The 19,095-nt window shown below is 36.1% G+C and overlaps 4 protein-coding genes and 1 long non-coding RNA gene across 5 annotated transcripts in view; 3 read left to right on the top strand and 2 right to left on the bottom strand.

The window, feature by feature from the left end:
* LOC100184652 overlaps window positions 1-3,171 on the bottom strand; it is a 6,783-nt gene extending 3,612 nt beyond the window's left edge. The window contains exons 1-6 of the mRNA XM_002119304.5: window positions 3,039-3,171; window positions 2,495-2,587; window positions 1,882-1,971; window positions 1,136-1,216; window positions 714-857; window positions 178-249 (exon numbers count right to left, since the gene is read on the bottom strand). Of these exons, the coding sequence (XP_002119340.3) occupies window positions 178-249; window positions 714-857; window positions 1,136-1,216; window positions 1,882-1,971; window positions 2,495-2,587; window positions 3,039-3,123 (565 nt within the window). The 5' untranslated portion in view covers window positions 3,124-3,171. The remainder of the gene's footprint in view (window positions 1-177; window positions 250-713; window positions 858-1,135; window positions 1,217-1,881; window positions 1,972-2,494; window positions 2,588-3,038) is intronic.
* A 2,310-nt stretch (window positions 3,172-5,481) lies between these two features.
* Window positions 5,482-10,153, top strand: LOC100181482. The gene is made up of 5 exons (XM_002119543.4): window positions 5,482-5,575; window positions 5,866-6,576; window positions 6,747-6,862; window positions 9,039-9,220; window positions 9,511-10,153. Exons 2-5 carry the CDS (start codon window positions 5,927-5,929, stop codon window positions 9,919-9,921), a joined length of 1,359 nt encoding a protein of 452 aa, XP_002119579.1. The 5' UTR covers window positions 5,482-5,575; window positions 5,866-5,926; the 3' UTR covers window positions 9,922-10,153.
* A 2,394-nt stretch (window positions 10,154-12,547) lies between these two features.
* On the top strand, window positions 12,548-13,591 carry LOC113475198. Its single transcript, XR_003396947.1, has 2 exons — window positions 12,548-12,929; window positions 13,005-13,591. It is a non-coding gene; the product is annotated as an uncharacterized LOC113475198 (long non-coding RNA).
* Window positions 13,252-15,586, bottom strand: LOC100179151 (glutathione S-transferase theta-1-like). The gene is made up of 5 exons (XM_002119758.4): window positions 15,428-15,586; window positions 15,222-15,309; window positions 14,634-14,750; window positions 13,974-14,110; window positions 13,252-13,635 (listed from the first exon to the last, which is right to left on the bottom strand). The coding sequence occupies exons 1-5, from the start codon at window positions 15,537-15,539 to the stop codon at window positions 13,439-13,441; spliced, it is 651 nt and encodes a 216-aa protein (XP_002119794.1). The 5' UTR covers window positions 15,540-15,586; the 3' UTR covers window positions 13,252-13,438.
* A 559-nt stretch (window positions 15,587-16,145) lies between these two features.
* Window positions 16,146-19,095, top strand: part of LOC100179953 (peptidyl-prolyl cis-trans isomerase FKBP8) — an 8,092-nt gene continuing 5,142 nt past the window's right edge. Inside the window, exons 1-2 of the mRNA XM_002119924.5 lie at window positions 16,146-17,193; window positions 17,420-17,589. Of these exons, the coding sequence (XP_002119960.3) occupies window positions 16,290-17,193; window positions 17,420-17,589 (1,074 nt within the window). The 5' untranslated portion in view covers window positions 16,146-16,289. The remainder of the gene's footprint in view (window positions 17,194-17,419; window positions 17,590-19,095) is intronic.

The raw sequence follows: 19,095 nt of genomic DNA, 5'->3' as shown, positions 1-19,095 counted from the left end.
ATATTCAGCAACGGTCTATATGAAAGTCGTGTGAATACGGTTTTATAATTCATTGACTGTTCTTTGTTTTACCATCAAATGCGACGATTAAATAGAATCAAAGGTGTCCCATCTTCCCCCACCCTACTATATTATAAGCTAAAAGTATCCCATCCTCCCCATATTACTAAAACATACGATCTTCAGTGATGTCGAAGATAGACATCGCCCAATTCATGGTTTCTGTTCCATCAATTGCGAATTCGACATCTAAAAAGTAACATCCGTTATAGTTTATATAGCGCTTACCAGTTACAAATCTCAAAACAAACCAGTAATTTTACGTGTATTTTTATGGTAGCCTAAAACAGAGAACAATTTTATAATTGGGGTAAAAAAACAAAAATCCATTTAATTTGGGTAGGAATTGGTAAAATATATATTTTTTTGATAAGGAAATAGAACACGGATTAGGTCTGTGTGTATTATAGCACTGAAGGCTATTAGGTTATGATGCAATGAATCGACCAACAGCATGAGTTTAAAAGATCAGAGCCAGATTTACTAAGTTAAGAACATTTATAACCAGGCTATAACAGGGCGGGCATTCATTAATGAATGCTATAAATGAATGCTATAACAGGACGTTACTGAAATGAATGCTATTATGGTGCTATGACAGGGCATTCATTTATTTATTCATTTATTCGTTTATTCACATTAAAATGATTTACCAATTACGCTCTTCAGGGCAGTGACAGCGCGATCTTTGTCCGCAGATCCAGATGAAGATGAGGTTAATGAACTGAATATTGAACTGAAATCTAACGAGACTCCACCAGTAGAAGCAGCAGAAGCAGAATCAGGTACGATTTCAGCTGCAAAATGGTATTTAAGAGAAAACATTTATTTAGTAATAGGGTGGGGGAGATAGAACACCTGTTCATTTTATTTTCTCGTAAAAAAAGAACATTCAAAGAATTATAAAACCGTGTTCTTACGACTCTCATAGACCGTTGCTAATGGTTTAAAACATGATCGAGTACACTATTCTGACTTTATTTATAAGGTAGTTATAATTTTACTCTTTAGTGTTAAGTTAAACACAAAGAAAATGCCTAAAAAAACGCTATTTTAATGTTATAATATAACTTACATAGATAAGCATCAATAACTCGTGTACTCATGAGACATTGCACAACCGAAAACCCATCAGCTTCAGCTGTAACCCCAGCACCTATCAGTAAAAAGATAATTAAAGTTAAAAATAAACATTTTTTAACCCAGAATAATTATCATGAATCTGTTTTTAGAATTTCATTTTAGCTGAATTCGATTTTGATTTATTTATTTTTTCACAAAACTATGAGTCTGAAATTTATACCATTAACCGCCCTTGTGGAAAATATGAACTATTTTTAGTTTACGCGCTTCCCATAGTAATAAATTGAATGTATGAATGCAACTTGCTTTCTACTCACATGGCGGAAAAAAGATAGTAGTTATAACGCGGGTGTTCTGTTTTCATACACCTCGTGCCCGCTTACAATTAAGTCACCACGTGTATAACTTTGTGTGTGATTGTGTTTTTTTTGTATAGCTAACAATTTAGACAACCATTAGCGACCACTGGGTTTAAGTAATTGCAGTTAATTGTTTTGTACAAAACACACACACGCCCACAATGCGCAGTGACGAGTCTTGAACTTGTAATCTCTGAATCAGAGGCAGGCGCGTTAACTATTGTGCCTCGGCTTCGCACGGGTTCGCACAAACTAAACTAACTTCCGGAAGCTTTACTGGTCTAAGAAATGCAGCGCTGAATATATTTAGATATAATTTTGGCAGTTTGTGTATAAGATTACTGGCTTTATTTAAAAGAGTAAATATTATTCAACTTACAATCTGAACCGAAGTTCGCTTGTGCATATGCAAGAATTTTCGGGATCTGTTCAGCACCAGTAGTCGTATTGCAAAAGGGAACACACAGTTCTGTAAAAGACGATAATAAAATCAACAACAACAAATTGCTATACAGTAAGTTGAGGTAGGATGGTAAACGTTTTTAATGTTTTTTGTTGTCCTATTTAGTAGTAAACAAAGAGTCATTGAATTATGTAACCATATCCTCACGACCCTAAAAAACATTTTTAATAAAACACGATTTGGAAATATGGAATGTCATTTGCTAACATACGGTATCCATTTTAGGTTGGGGTTTAAGACATGCTTCCAACCTTTTTTTCTCGTTTAATTTGGTTGTACACAAAGAATATTTAAATAATTATATAAGTGCAGTTCCACGACACTTAAAGAGCTCTGGGGTATAGGTTGCTGATAGTCTTACCGCACAAAACTATACTCTTATTGCAGGCATTATAGAGGCAGTTATTTTTTGCATGTGATATCATTTAACTATAGTTCGCCTGTATTGGTCAGTCGTATATAGACTACAACATAAGGCTGTAGACTCTAAAAAAATAAATTGAAATAAAACAATCGACATGCAAATTACTTTTTGCTTCAGAAGCGGTCTCAATGGCGCTCAAATCCGATCCGAGCCATTTTTGGTAAATTGATCGAGCCGACGAAAAGCCGTAAATCTTTCCTGTTATAAAGTTATTTCCCATTAGTTGCACTAACAAACAACACTTTACTAATTTTTTCAACTTTTAAAGAAAAACTCGCAGAGGTAAAACACATAATCAATCTTTTATAGCGTCCCATGGTAAAAAAACGTATTTTCGACGTTTCGTCGCCATACGGCAAGTATTATAAGGAATGTCATATATGTAAATACACGTGTTTTTTTATGCCAGCTGAGCTCTAAAAGAATCTTTACAGGTTACAATATGCTTAGTAGCAGAGTAAAATACTTAATCTGAATCATTTATAGTAGAGTATAGGGGAATATGGGACACCTTTTCATTCTGTTTTCTCGTCCCATTTGATAGCAAACTGCTTTGTGTCGTGAAGTAATTAGACAACACACTATTAGAAGTTTAATTTTTGCTTATCAAATTTTCTACTAAATTGCCCTAGCCGATTTTAAAACTTACCCAACTGTGCGAACTTGGCGCTGTTGGCATTTACAGACCCACATAGTAGCAACACTGAGGCAAAGAGAATGCCTCGAGAAAACATTTTCTAACTTTGTAAAATTTAAAATTGACAAAAATCACTAAGACCTGTAAAAACTAGTTTTGACTTAAGCGTTTTTTTCTACTAGCCTATACAAGAACCTGCTTGTCTGTCAAGTACAAGTCTAAAAGTGATCATGGGTTCGAATTACATCGTGTTAAATAATGAAATAATTTCGTAGCCTATATATAACGAATAACTGCCTATTCAAAGTTAAACAATTGTTCATTAACACAATACAACAGAATCTCGTGCTATAAGGTTGTCTGGGTCGTCGGAACTATTTTTACAATTTGCATGGCTACAAATTAGTTGGTTGCTATACAACGCAGTTATGTCGCTTTCCTATGACGCGTATGTTTCTACTTGAGCGTGATAAATTGAATAGCAACCAATTACTTGGTATATTTGCTAGTTTCGCAACTGTGGGCTATTAACATTTAGTTAATTAATTGAATAATTGGAAATAATAGGGGTGTGAAAACTTTGAAAATATACTTGTTATTACAGATGACCTTATATGTGACATACAATACATTAACCTTTACCATACTTGCAAAATAACGAAAGCATTTTAGCAAATCCAGTGCATAGTTAGGTGTGGGACATCCCATTTGCTAGTAAACATAGACTATTTACAGAATTATGTAATTGTGGCCCCGCGACTCAAAAATTGAGTGGTTAATAGTTCAAATTACGATTAGGAATTATGGGTTGTAGGTGCTAACGCTATATCCTTTCATACGTCCCAGGACTGTGCCAATTCCTACCGAAAATGGCTAATATATTTAAATCCAGCAATCTATATTCATATATAGTAGGGTGGAGGGGAGATAGGAGACATTTTCATTCTATATTTTATCGTCCTATTTGGTAGTAAACAAAGAACATTCAAACAATTATAAAACCGTATCCTCACGATTCCTGTAGACCATTTTTAATTGTTTAAAACACGACCAGGATATTTGGATAATATGTGCCAAAGCTGTCCCATATTACCCCACAGAGTACCGTACATTATAAATCTAATGGTTAGATGTGCGTTCAAAGAAAACGGGACGACGAATGGCGATAATTATACCTTTACATAACGTCGAACAATTTATACGATTTCCGAATTAAAATAGTTTGGTTTGCTTCGTTCCAAGTATAAAGAAGAGCTACACCCTCAGGGCACGATGATGAAATAGATAAGCTGACGAACACTTACACAATCGACAGAGGATACCTAATTAATTAACCTAGTTTCCTATGTTCAAGGGTATTTGAAATAGCAGTTCAAGTATAGCTCTAGGTTTGACTTATTGTAAACACATATTTTGGAGGATTGTATGATCTTTAAAGTGGTTTCGTGTATATATTCACCAATATATAGATAACTTTGAATGCGGTTTAACAGCGATATCATATATCATATATGTATATGTATAATATATACTAGGATAGGGAAAGACGGGACATCATTTTCACATAATGTCAAAATATCCTGATTGTGTTTTAGACAATTGACAGCGGTCTATAAGGAGTCGTAGGGATACGGTTTTATAATTTTTTTGTTTGTTCTTTGCTAATATACCACCGGGGATGGAAAATAGAACGAAAATGTGCCCATCTCCCTGCACCTTACTATATATAAATAGATTTACCAAGTGTATATTTCGTATATTTGCGTACCGAGTAATTAAATTTAGTAGTAACTCTTTTTACGAACATGCTGAGGCTATAAAATTTCTAAAACATTTTCCTATGAATTATAATGAAAAAATATTGATTTTGGGAATATATAAGAAAAAGAAGCTTTGTGTCTCTGTTTTATGTTTTATGCCTAAAAATCGTCGAAATTGCAATCACGTTGCTTTTTAGCGTTTCCCGCCTTGGGCAATGAGTCGTTGGTGTTGTTGTTTAATTGCTTGTTCATGCATTCGTGCTAAACCAATTATAAGCTTAGCGTCACCGTGAAAGTTGAACATGCGTCGTACACGATAGTAACGCGTATACAAGTGTATGTTTGTTTACGTACAAGTTTCTAGGGGCGGTGACATTAGTTGTTTATATCCGCCAATTCAAAACGAAAATGTCGCCGCCAGGTATGCAAAGCAGGAAGTGCGTCAACTGTTTTACTGCATTTCGGAAGGTACGAGTTTAATGGGGAACAGCGCGGCTGGCATTTAAATGGTCATTACTGCAATTATCATTGCGGGGTGCTGTACCTGGCAGGCGTTAAAACACGTGCATGACTACTAACAGCTAATAAATGTATCATCAATCTGCGCCGTCGCGATTGTCTCGCAATTTGCCCGCGGTAATGATTGTAGGACTACACAGACAACCATAAGACAGCGAAGACCTCAATGTGGATTGAGTCATGTTTGCTAGGGTTTCTCCAGGCTATGTGATTTTAATCAAGATGATGAACTTTGCTGATTGGGGTTTTACTGGAAACCTTTTAACAGAGGAAAGTTTCAGTATATGCTATGCGTACATTATGTGTATTTATATGTCAATATATAGTAGGATGGGGGGGAGATGGCACGCCTGTTCATTCTTTTTTTGTCCTTTTTATAGTAAACAAAGAAAATTCAGGGAATTATAAAACTGGATCGTCACGATTCCTATAGACCGCTGGTAATTGTTTAAAACTCGATCCGGATATTTGGATATTGTGTGCTAAAGGTATCCCATCTTTCCCCACCCTACTATATAAACTATTTTTTTATGTTTTTGTTATACTAACTTTTTTGACAGGCGTTGCTAGTTTGTTAGTGGAGTGGTGTTGGGTGTTTAAAAATTCGATCAAGGAACCAAAATGGCGATGTCGAAGTGCTGCTTCTTTTTCTTACTCCTCATCGTGCTGGCGGCGTTAGGTGGGGGGGTTGGAATCGTTATCTGGGTTATGAACAAAAATACAAAAGTAGAAAATGAGGAGGTAGCTACAACTCCTGCTCCTGATAACTTTAGTGGGAGCAGGGAAGAGTGCGAGAACTGGTTACGAAACCCAGCGGGGACTTCGGTCAGGTTTACTGGTGTACTTGGTCGCAGTAGCCTCGCTACAAGAACCACCATGCTTGAAAGGAGCAGCGAAATAATTACGAGAAATGCCCACTGGTTGACCGGCGATGAAACAAAAGACGCGACAGCTCTACGTGGGATTCGTTTGGAGGCATGTGGGGGCAAAATACCGACAGTTGTAATTCGAATTCGGCCTACTGAAGGTCTTCAGTTGAACAATGGTATTTCGAACTGGGATTATTACAAGCCTACATCGCCGATTTCTACCTGGACAGAGTACGACGAAAAGTTGAATTCTTACCTGCGAGTCCTCGCTCCAATCCCCGCCGTTGTAGTTTTGGAACCCGATCTTTTAATGTATGCTTTCGATTCGGTAAACCAACAATATAGATGGAGGAACGCACAATATGAAGAAGAATTTCTAAAACGCGCTCGAAAAGTCATTGTGTAAGTAAATATATATGATTTACAATATATTTTATTGTACATAACTATTGTATTTTGGACAGTTTTAATAAAACACCTATGAGTGACCGCCATTTTATATTCGTGACATTTTTAAACTGTAAAACGCGGCGCATACGCAGAACTTAAGTATGACGTCATCAATATTTCAGGAGAATGAACAAGGCTTGGGTTTATGTGGATGCTGGTAACGCTGGGTACCTTGGTAGCAGCACTGCAAATCTCGACCAAATGGCGACAACTTTACTTAGACTTCCAGGACTGCGCGGTAAAATGTTATATGCTAGTTTTAATTTTTTTTGTAAATTAGTGTTACATATCTAACCATTATAAACATGTATAGCACTTTGGGGTAGGATGGTACACTTTTGGCAAATAATATCCAAATATGCTGACGTATTTTGAACAAAAAAACAACAGTCTAATGGAGTCGTGGAGATATATAGTTTTTAATTCTTTGGCTGTTTTTTTACCACCAAAGGGTATGAAAACGTGTATTGAAAAGGTGTATATAGTAAGCAGACTATTATGGTATCGCAAAATCGCGCACAGCACCATCATATACTCATAGATTGCGATGTTCGACCTTTCACGCTCAAGTCTGCTGATTAAGTTATTGCCGATGACTCGCTTGGTAGGCGTTTATAGCATTGTATTGCACAAGTGTTAATCTATAGACAAACGTTTTTGTCTGTTTTATTTATATTTAAATAGTTCAAAAGGTGGATTCGGAATATCCTGATCATCTTTATAGTTTAATTCTTACAGTGTTTATCATTTATATACTCAAACAAACATAATATTCTATGTACACCAATATTAATGGTGGCCAGTAATGGCTGATCAACTTGGTAAGTAATTTAGGCTAAATTTCAGGCGTATGTGTATTGCAAGTACCATACGCATGTTATGGGACATATAACAGGCCATGTTTGGTTTAGTATCGTTTACACTTTTGAACCGTATTGTCACCAACATAATAATTCAAAACCAGTTACCATAATCGTGTGAAATTCGTTCCACTGTACAATAAATGCTGCCGCTAATGACAAGTGGACAACGTCACAATAGAAGATTATGACATATTATTCTCATCCCTCAATGACGTCAGAATAAACAGCGCAGTGGTAATTACGCAATTTAAACGTAAAACGTCAGCTTAACGACGTGTACTAAAATTATACCGATACTGTTGAAACTAAATGCAAATGATCATATGTATATATATATAATGTAGAGTGGGGGGAAGATGGGACACATTTAACACATATTATCCAAACGTCCTGATCGTGTTTTAAATTTATTACCAAATGGGTTGAGAAAATAATATGAAAGGGTGTCCCATATCCCCCCACTCTACTATACGACTATTACACCATCAAAGCTCCAACACAGCTTTCGTAATTTGCTATATTGGCGTTTTTAAATCAATGTTGTATTTTAGTTGTTTTCTCTTAATAATAACCTGTTAAAATTCCCCAGTTTTAATCAGTTTAATAAGTTCTTGTCTTATATTTTTTTAGTTTACCTGCCCCTAAACCATAGCTTTATGGCTTTATAATAATATTCGCAGAGGCAGCTCTTTAGCATACGTCATTTAACACGAATATATAGGTCACTGGTCGAAATGAGGTAAATAGTAGCATTGGCAAGCGTTGTAGATAGATATCAGAATATAAACACATAACATATACAAGTCCTGAACGCCAGAACTTAGTGTGGCAAAAAGAACATCGTGTCTGGTTCATAAATCTAAATGGGTATAGTACTGTACAGTGATACAGCAATGTTTTTCATCAAGCAACATTCCGCGCAGGTGAATTTGTTCGTATCCAGTCATAATCTCATATTAAGCTTTGCGAACTACACGGTCCTTAGAGCTTAGTAATGAAAGGTTATGATAAACTCTCGAGTGATTTATTTTGGCTTTGAGCTTACGAATTGCCTTTAGCTATTTGCACTCGTGAAAGTGCATGCAAAAGAAATTAGGCAAGGCGGCACTTTATAAGGCCTTAAATATCGGTTACCTGCGAATTGCGTATTTCGGTGTGGGTTATAATAAATCTGAAAACAGCAGCTGAAGGCTGTACTTATTCATTTCGTTTCACATTAAATCACCAGTTACTTTATTGGAGTTTTTAATACATACGACATTATGCAGCTGGTATATACTGTTTTATTACAGTTTTATCCTATTATATATTTTATAATATGGTGGGGGAGACGGGACACCTTTAGCACATAACATTCAAATATTCTGATCCTGTTTCAAACAATTAACAACGGTCTATGTAAGTCGTAAGGATACGGTTTATAATTCTTTGAATGTTTTTTGTTTACTACCAAATGGGACGAGAAAATATAATGAAAAGGTGTCCTACACTACTAAATGTTATATAGCGTCACCAAATTATTTAAACTAATTTTAAACTTCCATACTATAGGCTTCTCGATTAACACAATGCATTTCATCAACCAAACTTACAATAATTTAATTGCGAGTCGACTGCACTGTCGTACGGGTCTTAACTTCGTAGTGGACACAAGTCGTAATCGAGGAGAATTTTCAACCAAGTCAATTCTTGAGATGGAAAGATGTTTGTTTGATCCACCGCATGTGCGAAAGGTATAAATCATCACCATATATAGTTCTGTGGGGTAAGACGGGACACTTATTATTCCATTATCTCGTCCAGTTTAGAAGTAAACAAGGAAAATTAAATTATTATAAAATCGCATGCTGACGACTCTATTATAGATCGTTGTTAATTGTTTAAAACATGATCAGGATATTTGGATAATATGTGGTGTCCCATCTTTCCCCACCCTATGCTATAGATTACTGTAGGTACTGGGCTGTTTTTAAAACGATTTTAGTACCATATATATCTATATCTTTATGTTAATTTTAAACAGGGGCAAATACCGTCTTGGGGTTGGGGATCAAAGACAGCGACACTAAGGACCAAACGATACGCCCAGCAACAACAAGTTGACAGAAATAACAACAACTTCCAACAAACTTCATCTCCAACTGCGACAAACTCGAATTCGAATCGGTTCCGAGTAAGAACCGTTGCCGAAGCATCTGAGATGTTACGATCTTTTCGATCTCGGCTACGACGTTGCGCAACGAAACCTAAATTCGCAGGAAACGATGCGAATTTGTGGCTTAAAACACCAGGAGAATCGGACGGCAGACTTTACCCTTACGGGACGTTCAGATCGTGTCTGCTTGAGCACGCACAAGGTTGCGACGACTCGTGTCAGATGAACCAGCAGCGAGACTCGAACCAAAGACCTCAGCAATGCCAATGCGATTCATAATAATTTTTCAGCATTTAACATCACTTCGCTTTGTGTTAGTTCGATTTATGTTGGCGGAAATGTAAATCAGTTCAGTTCGTATGTGTTGGGCCTTTAATATTGTGGTAAAAACATCCACGGGCGTCTGAGGCTTGTATGTGGTTGATTGTTGTATTTCGTGCAGAGGAGCGAAAATCATGATAAAATCATTAAATCACGGATGTTTTACTAATACAACTATTTCACTAATACATATGTCATGGAGTCACATATTTAGCAACGGGTACCAATTGCGCTTTTTTGTCATGACTTTCCAATTTTTTAAGTAGAGAAGATAATGAAGTAATCAATTTATAGGTATTTCTAAACTATTTTTCAGATAGTGACTAAAGTGAGAATGCTGTCATTTATATGCCTGACACTTTAGTTTAGTGGATGGCCTTCTTTTATCGTTGAACAGTTGCTGTGGGTATTTGCCACATCCGCAAAGCACATCCAAGTTTCTAAACCCCACACACATTTAAGGTTGAAACCACACCAGTATATAGTATAGCGGAGTAAGATGGGACATTTTATTTTTCCATTTGGTAGTAAACAAAGAACGTTCAAGGAATTAAAAAACCGAAAAATGACAGGCAAAATATATGTGTGGTAGTAGTTCACTTGCTACCTCGTCTTCCCTCGGTAACCTTCCGGCGCTTTTATTTCTGTTGCCCGCGCCGAGTAATTAACGCTTTTGTTGTGTCGTGTTGTGCGCTCAGGCGCATAAGTTAGTTTGGTTGGTACTGCAGTATAGTTACGTTGTATAGCGTTTACTTTAGATGTATTATGTCGTTATTATATATGTTCGTAGGTATCCATCGTTTTAGATTGTTAAACCCCAATATAATAAGTTACTTTATTACAATATGAAATCCGAAAATGACATGGGAGGACATCTTAAGAGGTGTATAAGGGAAGAAATGACGAATTAGAAATGCACAAAAACAACTGCAAGAAAGTGCTGGCTCTCGCATGCGCCCAGAAGCAAAGCGTCATTGAACATACTGGCCTAATCGAATCATTGATGGTAAACCAAAGTACAGCATTGACTTTGGAGTTAGTGGTTCCCTCAGTTCGTCAGCTGTGCTGAAATCACCAAGGAAACCATTAGTGTTAGTTACTTTGATGACAACAAATGGGAGAAAATACACCCATTATATGTCAAATGAAGTCTTCTGAAGACGAAGACAAACAAAAAGCGTTTCAATTGTTGAAAAAGTTAGTACAATCTGGTCTGGAGAAGGAAAACGTGCCTAGGAAATAAAGATGCAACGTCATCTTGTGTTTAAATTAAATGTAAAAACCCAGCACTCGGTGTCGCTGCCGAATAAGAATAAAGTGTTGCAAAGTTCCAAAAAGATGTAAGGACTTCTAAAATACTTCATATACAATAGAAGAATTTAGGTCACAGAACATGCCATATTTAGTACAATATAAACATTCAAGCATTACATATTGCGAACCCAGCTGCGCTGAAATCACCATGTAAGAAAACCATTAGTGGTAATTAGTGAAAAAACCGTGTGGGAAATAAAATGTTCTGGAAACGAAGAAAATCAAAAAGCGATTTAATTGTTGAAAAAGTTGATCCGTCACCCTTCGTGGGTCGAAAAAAGAGCATCTTATTGCAAAAAAACTGTCGTGATTACGTTTATCATGTTGTTGATTTTCTTCACGAAGAATATACAAGAATCATGTGCGTCAGGTGGCTATATTATATTTGGCTACGTGATCTCGTGTCAGGAATGCGGCAAGAGACACGGTAATTAATGCACCAATAACCTCGGGTAGTTGCGCACAGGCTCCACTACGGTTTCCGCAATTGTTTCGCGAGTGTATACGTGAACGCCGAAGTTCAAACTGGAACCTTTCGAACCAAATACTCAAAACACCGACAGTTCTAAATTCTTGATGGTTTATTTCTAAATATTTGTTCACGAACATTGGTGCAACACAGAATTCGAAGATTACTCGAGTTTGTCCAGCAGTTGCTTCTCCTGTTCTGTACTCTCACCCACTGACTCATCTTGTCTGCATAAAAATGTAGAAAAGCTGAGTAACTAAAATCAATAATTTTAATAGTTTTAAGTTATAACTCGATAGTATGTGATATAGTACTGTGGGGTAAGATGGGACACTTTTAGCACATAATATTCAAATATTCTGATCAAGTTTTTAAAATTAACAACAGTTTATGTTAGTCGTGACGATACGGTGTATAATTCTTTGAATGTTTTTTTGTTTACTACCAATTGGGACAAGAAAATAGAATGAAAAGATGTCCCATCTTTCCCCACCCTACTATATAGTAGGGTGGGGGAAGATGGGTCACATTTTTACTCCATTTTCTCGTCGGATTTGGTAGTAAACAAGGAACATTCAAATAATTATAAACCGTATCCTCACGACTCCCATAGACCGCTGTTATTGTTTAAAACACGATCAGGATATTTGGATATTGTGTGCTAAAGGTGTCCCGTCTTCCTCCACCCTACTATATATACGTTTTATAACCTTTTTATTCTAAAACACAAGTACCAATACAAGGTAAAGAATTGTATAAGACGATTACCGCATCAGATAGCCGGAACATCTTAAAACTTACGCGGTTTGATTCCAGCGGCGGCGACGACGACGACGACGGCGGTGATGATGATAGTGATAGTGGTGATGATGATGCCAGTGGCGGCGACGACGCCTACGACGACGAAAGAGCCATCCCGCCTCGGTTTCTAGAAGTATCTGAGAGACAAGCAGCAGTAGAAGCAACAACGCCAAGCGGTTCATCTTGGTTGATCTGACTTCAAATGAACAGTTGCCTGAACGTTTATTCCTAACTGCTGGCAAACACCAAGATTCTAATAATCTTTTCCGGTTGGATAATGCGAAGAACTGCCTGAATGGTTCCTCGAACTCTGTTATGTTGTTTTGAAGCAAATAATACTTTGGGAGCAGTCGCTAAATTGTCAGGAAACAAATCGCAGATGGTAGCGTACACTAATACTTATGTTTCAATAATTTCTTAACTATGAATGAAAGTTTGAATATAACTTACTTTATAGAATGTATCAACATGCAAGTTCAAAAATGCAACTGACAATGCATCTAAGGTTGGCCATCAAATACAATACAGGTGCTGGTGTCAATGTAACGTTTTCTATTTTAGAGGTTTTAACAGACAAGGTCATGCTATGTTATGAAAGTTATAATATGCTCAAATTATACATGCTGTATTCATTCATTTATTCATTCCATTTTTAATGCCTGCTTGCAGTACTCCGGTTTATAATATTATAAAACATATAAATATGGCATAAGTAATTTTATTTGCGAAAAATTGTAGCAGTTAAGTAAAAAAGAATTGCATATGTGTTTATTTTCATTGACAAGATTACAAAAAATGAACAACACATTGAACTAAAGCATTTGTGTTGGACAAATTGGAAGCACGTAACAATTAAAAAGTAATATACCAGTACTTAAATAGCAACAATATTTAAAGTTTATTCTGTACTCTGGCTGCACTGGCATTGAACACTGCATGTGCCTCATTAAAATGGGGCTGGGTGGCAGCTTTGGCACGCTGGAACCATTCGCGCAACTTCGGGTGGCCTTCAAAGATGTCTCTACCACTCATAGTTGGTTGCATTAGTTCACATATTGCAAATATGTCAGCGACTGTCAATTGATCACCTATGAGAAATGCAAGGAAATGACTATAACTTTATAAAAAATTATACTTTGGATCAGATAAACGTAACTAATAAATAGATATATTTCTTTTTTAAAAATCCTCAAAACTATATAAACATAAAATAAATCGTATATTTATAAGTTATAAGCATATTTAAACAGGTACAAAGATTTTATTTAAATAAAAGGCTGATGATGCTAGTAATTGACGAAATATTTAAATCTTTAATATTTAAAAAAAAATATTTAAATCTTACACTATTAGTATCAGGGCATGGTTTTTGAACTGTTTAGCAGTTTTAATTTATCTTGAAATGTTGCTATTTATAGTTTCATACCGGCAATAAAGTCTTTGTCTTTAAGGAACATAGTTTCCAGTTGATAAAGCATTTTTTCCATATTTTCTACAGCGGTTTCTAATGGTTCCAATGGGATTTTTAGATTTTCAATGAGAAAAACTTTGGATGACAAAATTCTAGAAGCAAAGAATCATAGATTTATATTGGGAAAAGCAACACAAAATAAGACAGAACATGCACTGTATTATTGCCAGCCAAAAAATATAATCCAACATAGGAGTAAGAAATTTCTTCTACTGGGAATAAAAACATACTTGGAGTGAGAGACACCATCATACAGGTAGCAATGCATTAGTTAGAGTGCTCATATTAGTAACCATGCAGTAGTTAGAGTGCTTATATAGGAACATCATATAGGTTTTATTAGGTAGCAATGCAGAAATACAAAACTGTGGAACACCATAGTTTGCAAATTGCAATGCAGTAGTTAAAGTGCTCTTATAGTAACAAGAAATATTAACTTGCTGCTATCGTTATTGGACCCAAGGAGGCATGGTTTTCATTAACTGTAATTGCTCCTCTTAGTGGTCAGACTGGTCACTAAATGAGTTTTCCAGATTGGCAGCCATAAATAACAGGCCAACCAAGTTGTACAATCGGTAAGTCTTAAAAATTGAAAATAACAAACAGTTTATAAACCTTGTGTTCACATGCTGCCATTCCAAATATTCATCAATCTTTGCTCTCAATTTTAGATTCTTTGGATACAAAGCTTCAGTTGGATAGCTACCAGCCAAATACCTCACCATGGCAATACTGTAACAACAAAAATTAATATGGTATTAAATATATATATTATTTTAGACTCTTTGATTACTAAAAACCAAGACATTATTTATGTCCTTATTGGTTATGCAATTTGAGTAAAAAAATGTCAATTATTTTTCTCAGTGTGGTTTGTAACTCTTGGGAAGTTTTTATTACATGTTTTAAAGTTTTAGATAGTATGCAACTCAATGTTTGTTGTTTTTTTTTACCTAGAACAGCTGAATTGGCTGAAATATTATTGTAAAAAATTTGTATTAGGTTTTTTGCCTAGTGCCCAGAACGTTCAATGGGAGCATTGTTATGCTTCAACAGACTATTTTTATAACTTTTAAATTAGTGGAACCACAGATACATAAACAATCTGTGGTATTGTTTTATGTAACTCTAGTGTAACCTATTATAGAATATCAATACAATTTTATAGCATTTTTAAACATATCCAATAATACCAATGCTAACCTTTCAGTGAGGTAGAAATTGTCATCTTGTAACACAGGTACTTTTCGCAATGGAGTTATCTTTTTAAACCAATCTTGCCGATGTTCTCCTGTAAAGTTACAAATAATCAGTTTTAACTTAAATGTGATGAACTTGGGTCTATAAGACTCTATATATACCCTATATATATATATTATAAATGTATTTTATCATCCCCAAATAGTCACCTTTTCTAAGTGCAACAGGGTGAACCACAAAAGGAATTTTTGACATCTTCATAAACATGTCCAATGCTCTACATGGCTGTGACATGTAGTCTAAATAGAGTTTTAACACCATATTTGTTACGTGGTATATTCTGCATAAAAATAATCAAATGTTTTGTACATGGCAACATGAGTGACGACGTGACGATATTTTATAACTGTAGAACAGCAGAAAAAAACATGATAATTCTGACGTTATTGTACGCTCGTTATCGCTGCTTTGCAATTACCATTTACTCATTTGTCGTTACATTTCGTCAAAAAGCAATTTATTCGGTACCACTAGATCTTTTCACTTGCTAGCCTAGGTTGCAGTCTCTGCAAAACGACGTCGACGCATCCATACAGGCACGGTCTACCACATCTCTGGTATGCCGTGATACAGGTATATCACATTGCCACTGTGGTAAACACAGTGTGAGTTTAGCCGAATTGCAATAGCATTATTCGAAACGAACAGCCTGCGCTTCGCGTCAGGGGGCACTTTGCGTTAGGTATATAAAACCCCACATAACACAGCCGCTCTCGCCTGTTCTCTAGGAAGAGACCGGATAATTGCAAAACGGTAGATGTTGTAATAATATGTCATAAAGTGTAAAGATCAACCCTATCTTTCAAATTGTCAGTGCATTTTAACCTTTGCACTGCACTCGCGTATTTACTTTGTAAACTTCTGACGCCACCTAGCGTAATTTATTACAGACCAAGACTCAGTAAATGTGCGACCTGTCAGCTGTTGTTGTTGAATTACCAAAGATTGCTTGCAAACACAGTGCATAATTTAAAGATCAACTGTAATTTATCCAAGGCACATAAAAGCACCATGGATTTAAAAGAAGAAAGGGCAACTACTCTGCAATACAATATTAATGGGTGTGGTTTAAAAGTCGATAAATATGATACTGAATATGCAAATGGCCTAGAAGATGTCACCGAGAGTGACTCTGACGCAGAAGTAGAAAAGCGAGCTAACGACATTGTTAATGATGTGATTGACTCTGCATCTATGAGTCTGCTGAGTGGTGGAGACTTTTCTTTAGCCGGTTCATTGCCAGATGAGAAAGCGGTTTCATTGGACGATGTAAATGAATCATGTCATGACAGTGAGATTATTGTTAATGCTGAAAATCATCAAGACGAAATTGTAGAACATCAATTAGAAGAAAATGTGAATGGTGGCAATGACGAAGAGGAATTAAATCAATCGAATTCAAATTCAATCAGTGTACTTCCCAGGAATAAAAATGAAATACAAACTTCTGAAGTGCCAAGTAAAGAACAGTCACCAAAAGAAGCTTTTATGGAAGATGAAAAAAGAAATTCTAATATTGGAGAAACAAACTCAAATAAAGATGAAGAAAATGTTCTGTGCAATGAAAAACAGGCTGCAAATGCCGATACTGCTGTGAAAAGTAATATTCGCGTTTCTTTTGATATACCATCCCAAAAATCTACAGAAACTACACAAGAAGAATGTGCAGACACGAAACAAGAAACATCTTTAGGCGAAAAGCAAGAAGTGTCTGCTGAAACGAAACAGATAGAATCTGCAGAGGAAGTACAAGATGATTCTGCGGACGAAAAACAAGATGAATCTACAGACACAAAACAACAAGAATCTACGGTCACAAAACAAGAAGAATCTGCTGACTCAAAACTAGATGAGGAGTCATTGGATAATACTTCAAAAAATGATGAAAAGGAAGAAGAATGGTTGGACGTTCTAGGTAGGCTAATGTGTGTATTAGTTTATCTGGTTTGTGCTTTTTCGATAAAAAAAAACACATTATATATAAATATTATATCTAAAATTAAGACTTTTTTTGATCGCTATTGGAAAAAAATGGCATTCTGGGAAGAAGTTTTTTGAAAACTGAAAATGTTGGGTCTGGCTGATACAGTCTTGATAATATCACGATATATATATATACATCTATTCGTTTTAATTTTTAGGTAATGGTCTGCTAAAGAAAAAGACAGTCACAAAGGGTCAAGGGCGTGACACAAGACCAGAAAGAGGTCAAGAGGTGACTTTGGATTTAGAAACTCGATCTTCTGATGGAACAATTTTGGAGGAAATGCATTCCGTCACTTTTATTCTTGGGGACCATGAAGTGCCAGAGGTGAATGTTTATAATTATTTAGCACCCATTTATTCATACCTTTTTTCAAGATATATATTTCAGAACAAATTTAGTGGTAAACAGTAAACACCTATAGAGGCAATGCCGCAATGGTATGCCCATAAAAAGATGTCTTATTAAAAGGTATATAATTTCGAATGCGAAAATGCAGTAAACTGATACCTCACAACCTGAAGTAAACGCTATACCATTATAACTAATGCTGTTACGACTAAACAAACTGGTGCCTTGACGTACAACATGAAACAACAGAAAATTAATCACTTTGGCAATTTAAATGATGGTAATTGGTGCCGCTTTATAGGGATGTGCCGAGCCGAGCCCGAACTCAAAAGCTCGTGCCCGAGCGTCTCCTTTATTGACGCTCGGCGCTCGGCTGAAAACTGGGCCGAGCGCCGAGCTTTATGCTATAATGTTGCAGGCGAGAGCGAAAAATATTAAAAATGAAAAAAGTGAAGCTACTAAGAGATAACGAGACTAGTCAGCGTAGCTTTCTCCTTAATTGTTTTTCGTTCGTTGTGAATTTGCTCTCTCGCAAGTAACGAATCGCAACGTCAGCGAATTTGCCCGTATCGAATTACAGCCGGTGTCGAATTACACGAGCGCCCAATGTTTTCTTATCACATTTTAAATAAAAAGCCAAAAACTCTTAAACTTTTTTATAATGAAATAATATAAATTGCTGCAACCACGGTTTTGCAACCACAGGGTTTTGCAACCCCTAAGCCACCTTTACCGCAGACACGCACGCAGCCAGAAAGTGCTAAGACGCACACACACGCGTTGCATTCAATATAACATTCCTTCGCTTGGAATTGGAACAATTTTTCATTCAATTGTTAGGTCACGTGTCCTATCGCAACGGAACTATTAATTATGACGTTTTATAATATAACAATCGGGAGGAATGTGCCCACTGCCCAAGTTGGCAGCCCAACCCAAAGTTAGTATAGACCAAGTTAGGAAACGGCGCTCGTGTCCGCCATTACGGAGCCCACAGAGCGTGAATCGCCTATACAAATGCATGGTCGGCATGTGTTCATTTAGTTCTTGTGAGCGATACAAAGCTAGAAAACACGTATAGCGGTTGTTTTAATATATAAAATATAATTTCTAATATAAATCTTGTTATATAATATTAAATCTAGGAATTAATGTGAAGTAAATTATTATTTTGACTGGTTTTTAGCGTACAGTGTGGTTTAACAGGGTACTTTACGTTGGCGATTAAGACTAGCAGCAATCAGCTTAGTTTACATAACAGTATATAATCATACCTACGAATCTACAGAGCCATTCTGTACTACATTTTTTAATCCAACATGAGTGGACATGCAGCTCCAAACTGCTTAAGTACTAGCAGATAAGGTGTTCGCGTTTTCCGATTTCATAAAGACCCGTAACGTACTAATTCAAGCAGAGGACCAAAATAGTTACTCAGTATTGTTTTCCTCTATGTCACTTTGATATTAGGCAAATTTTACA

Source organism: Ciona intestinalis, unplaced genomic scaffold (genome assembly GCF_000224145.3).
Source record: "Ciona intestinalis unplaced genomic scaffold, KH HT000148.2, whole genome shotgun sequence".
NCBI lineage: Eukaryota > Metazoa > Chordata > Ascidiacea > Phlebobranchia > Cionidae > Ciona > Ciona intestinalis.
Note: the sequence above shows the minus strand (reverse complement) of the source record. Positions and strands in the feature narration are given on the sequence as shown.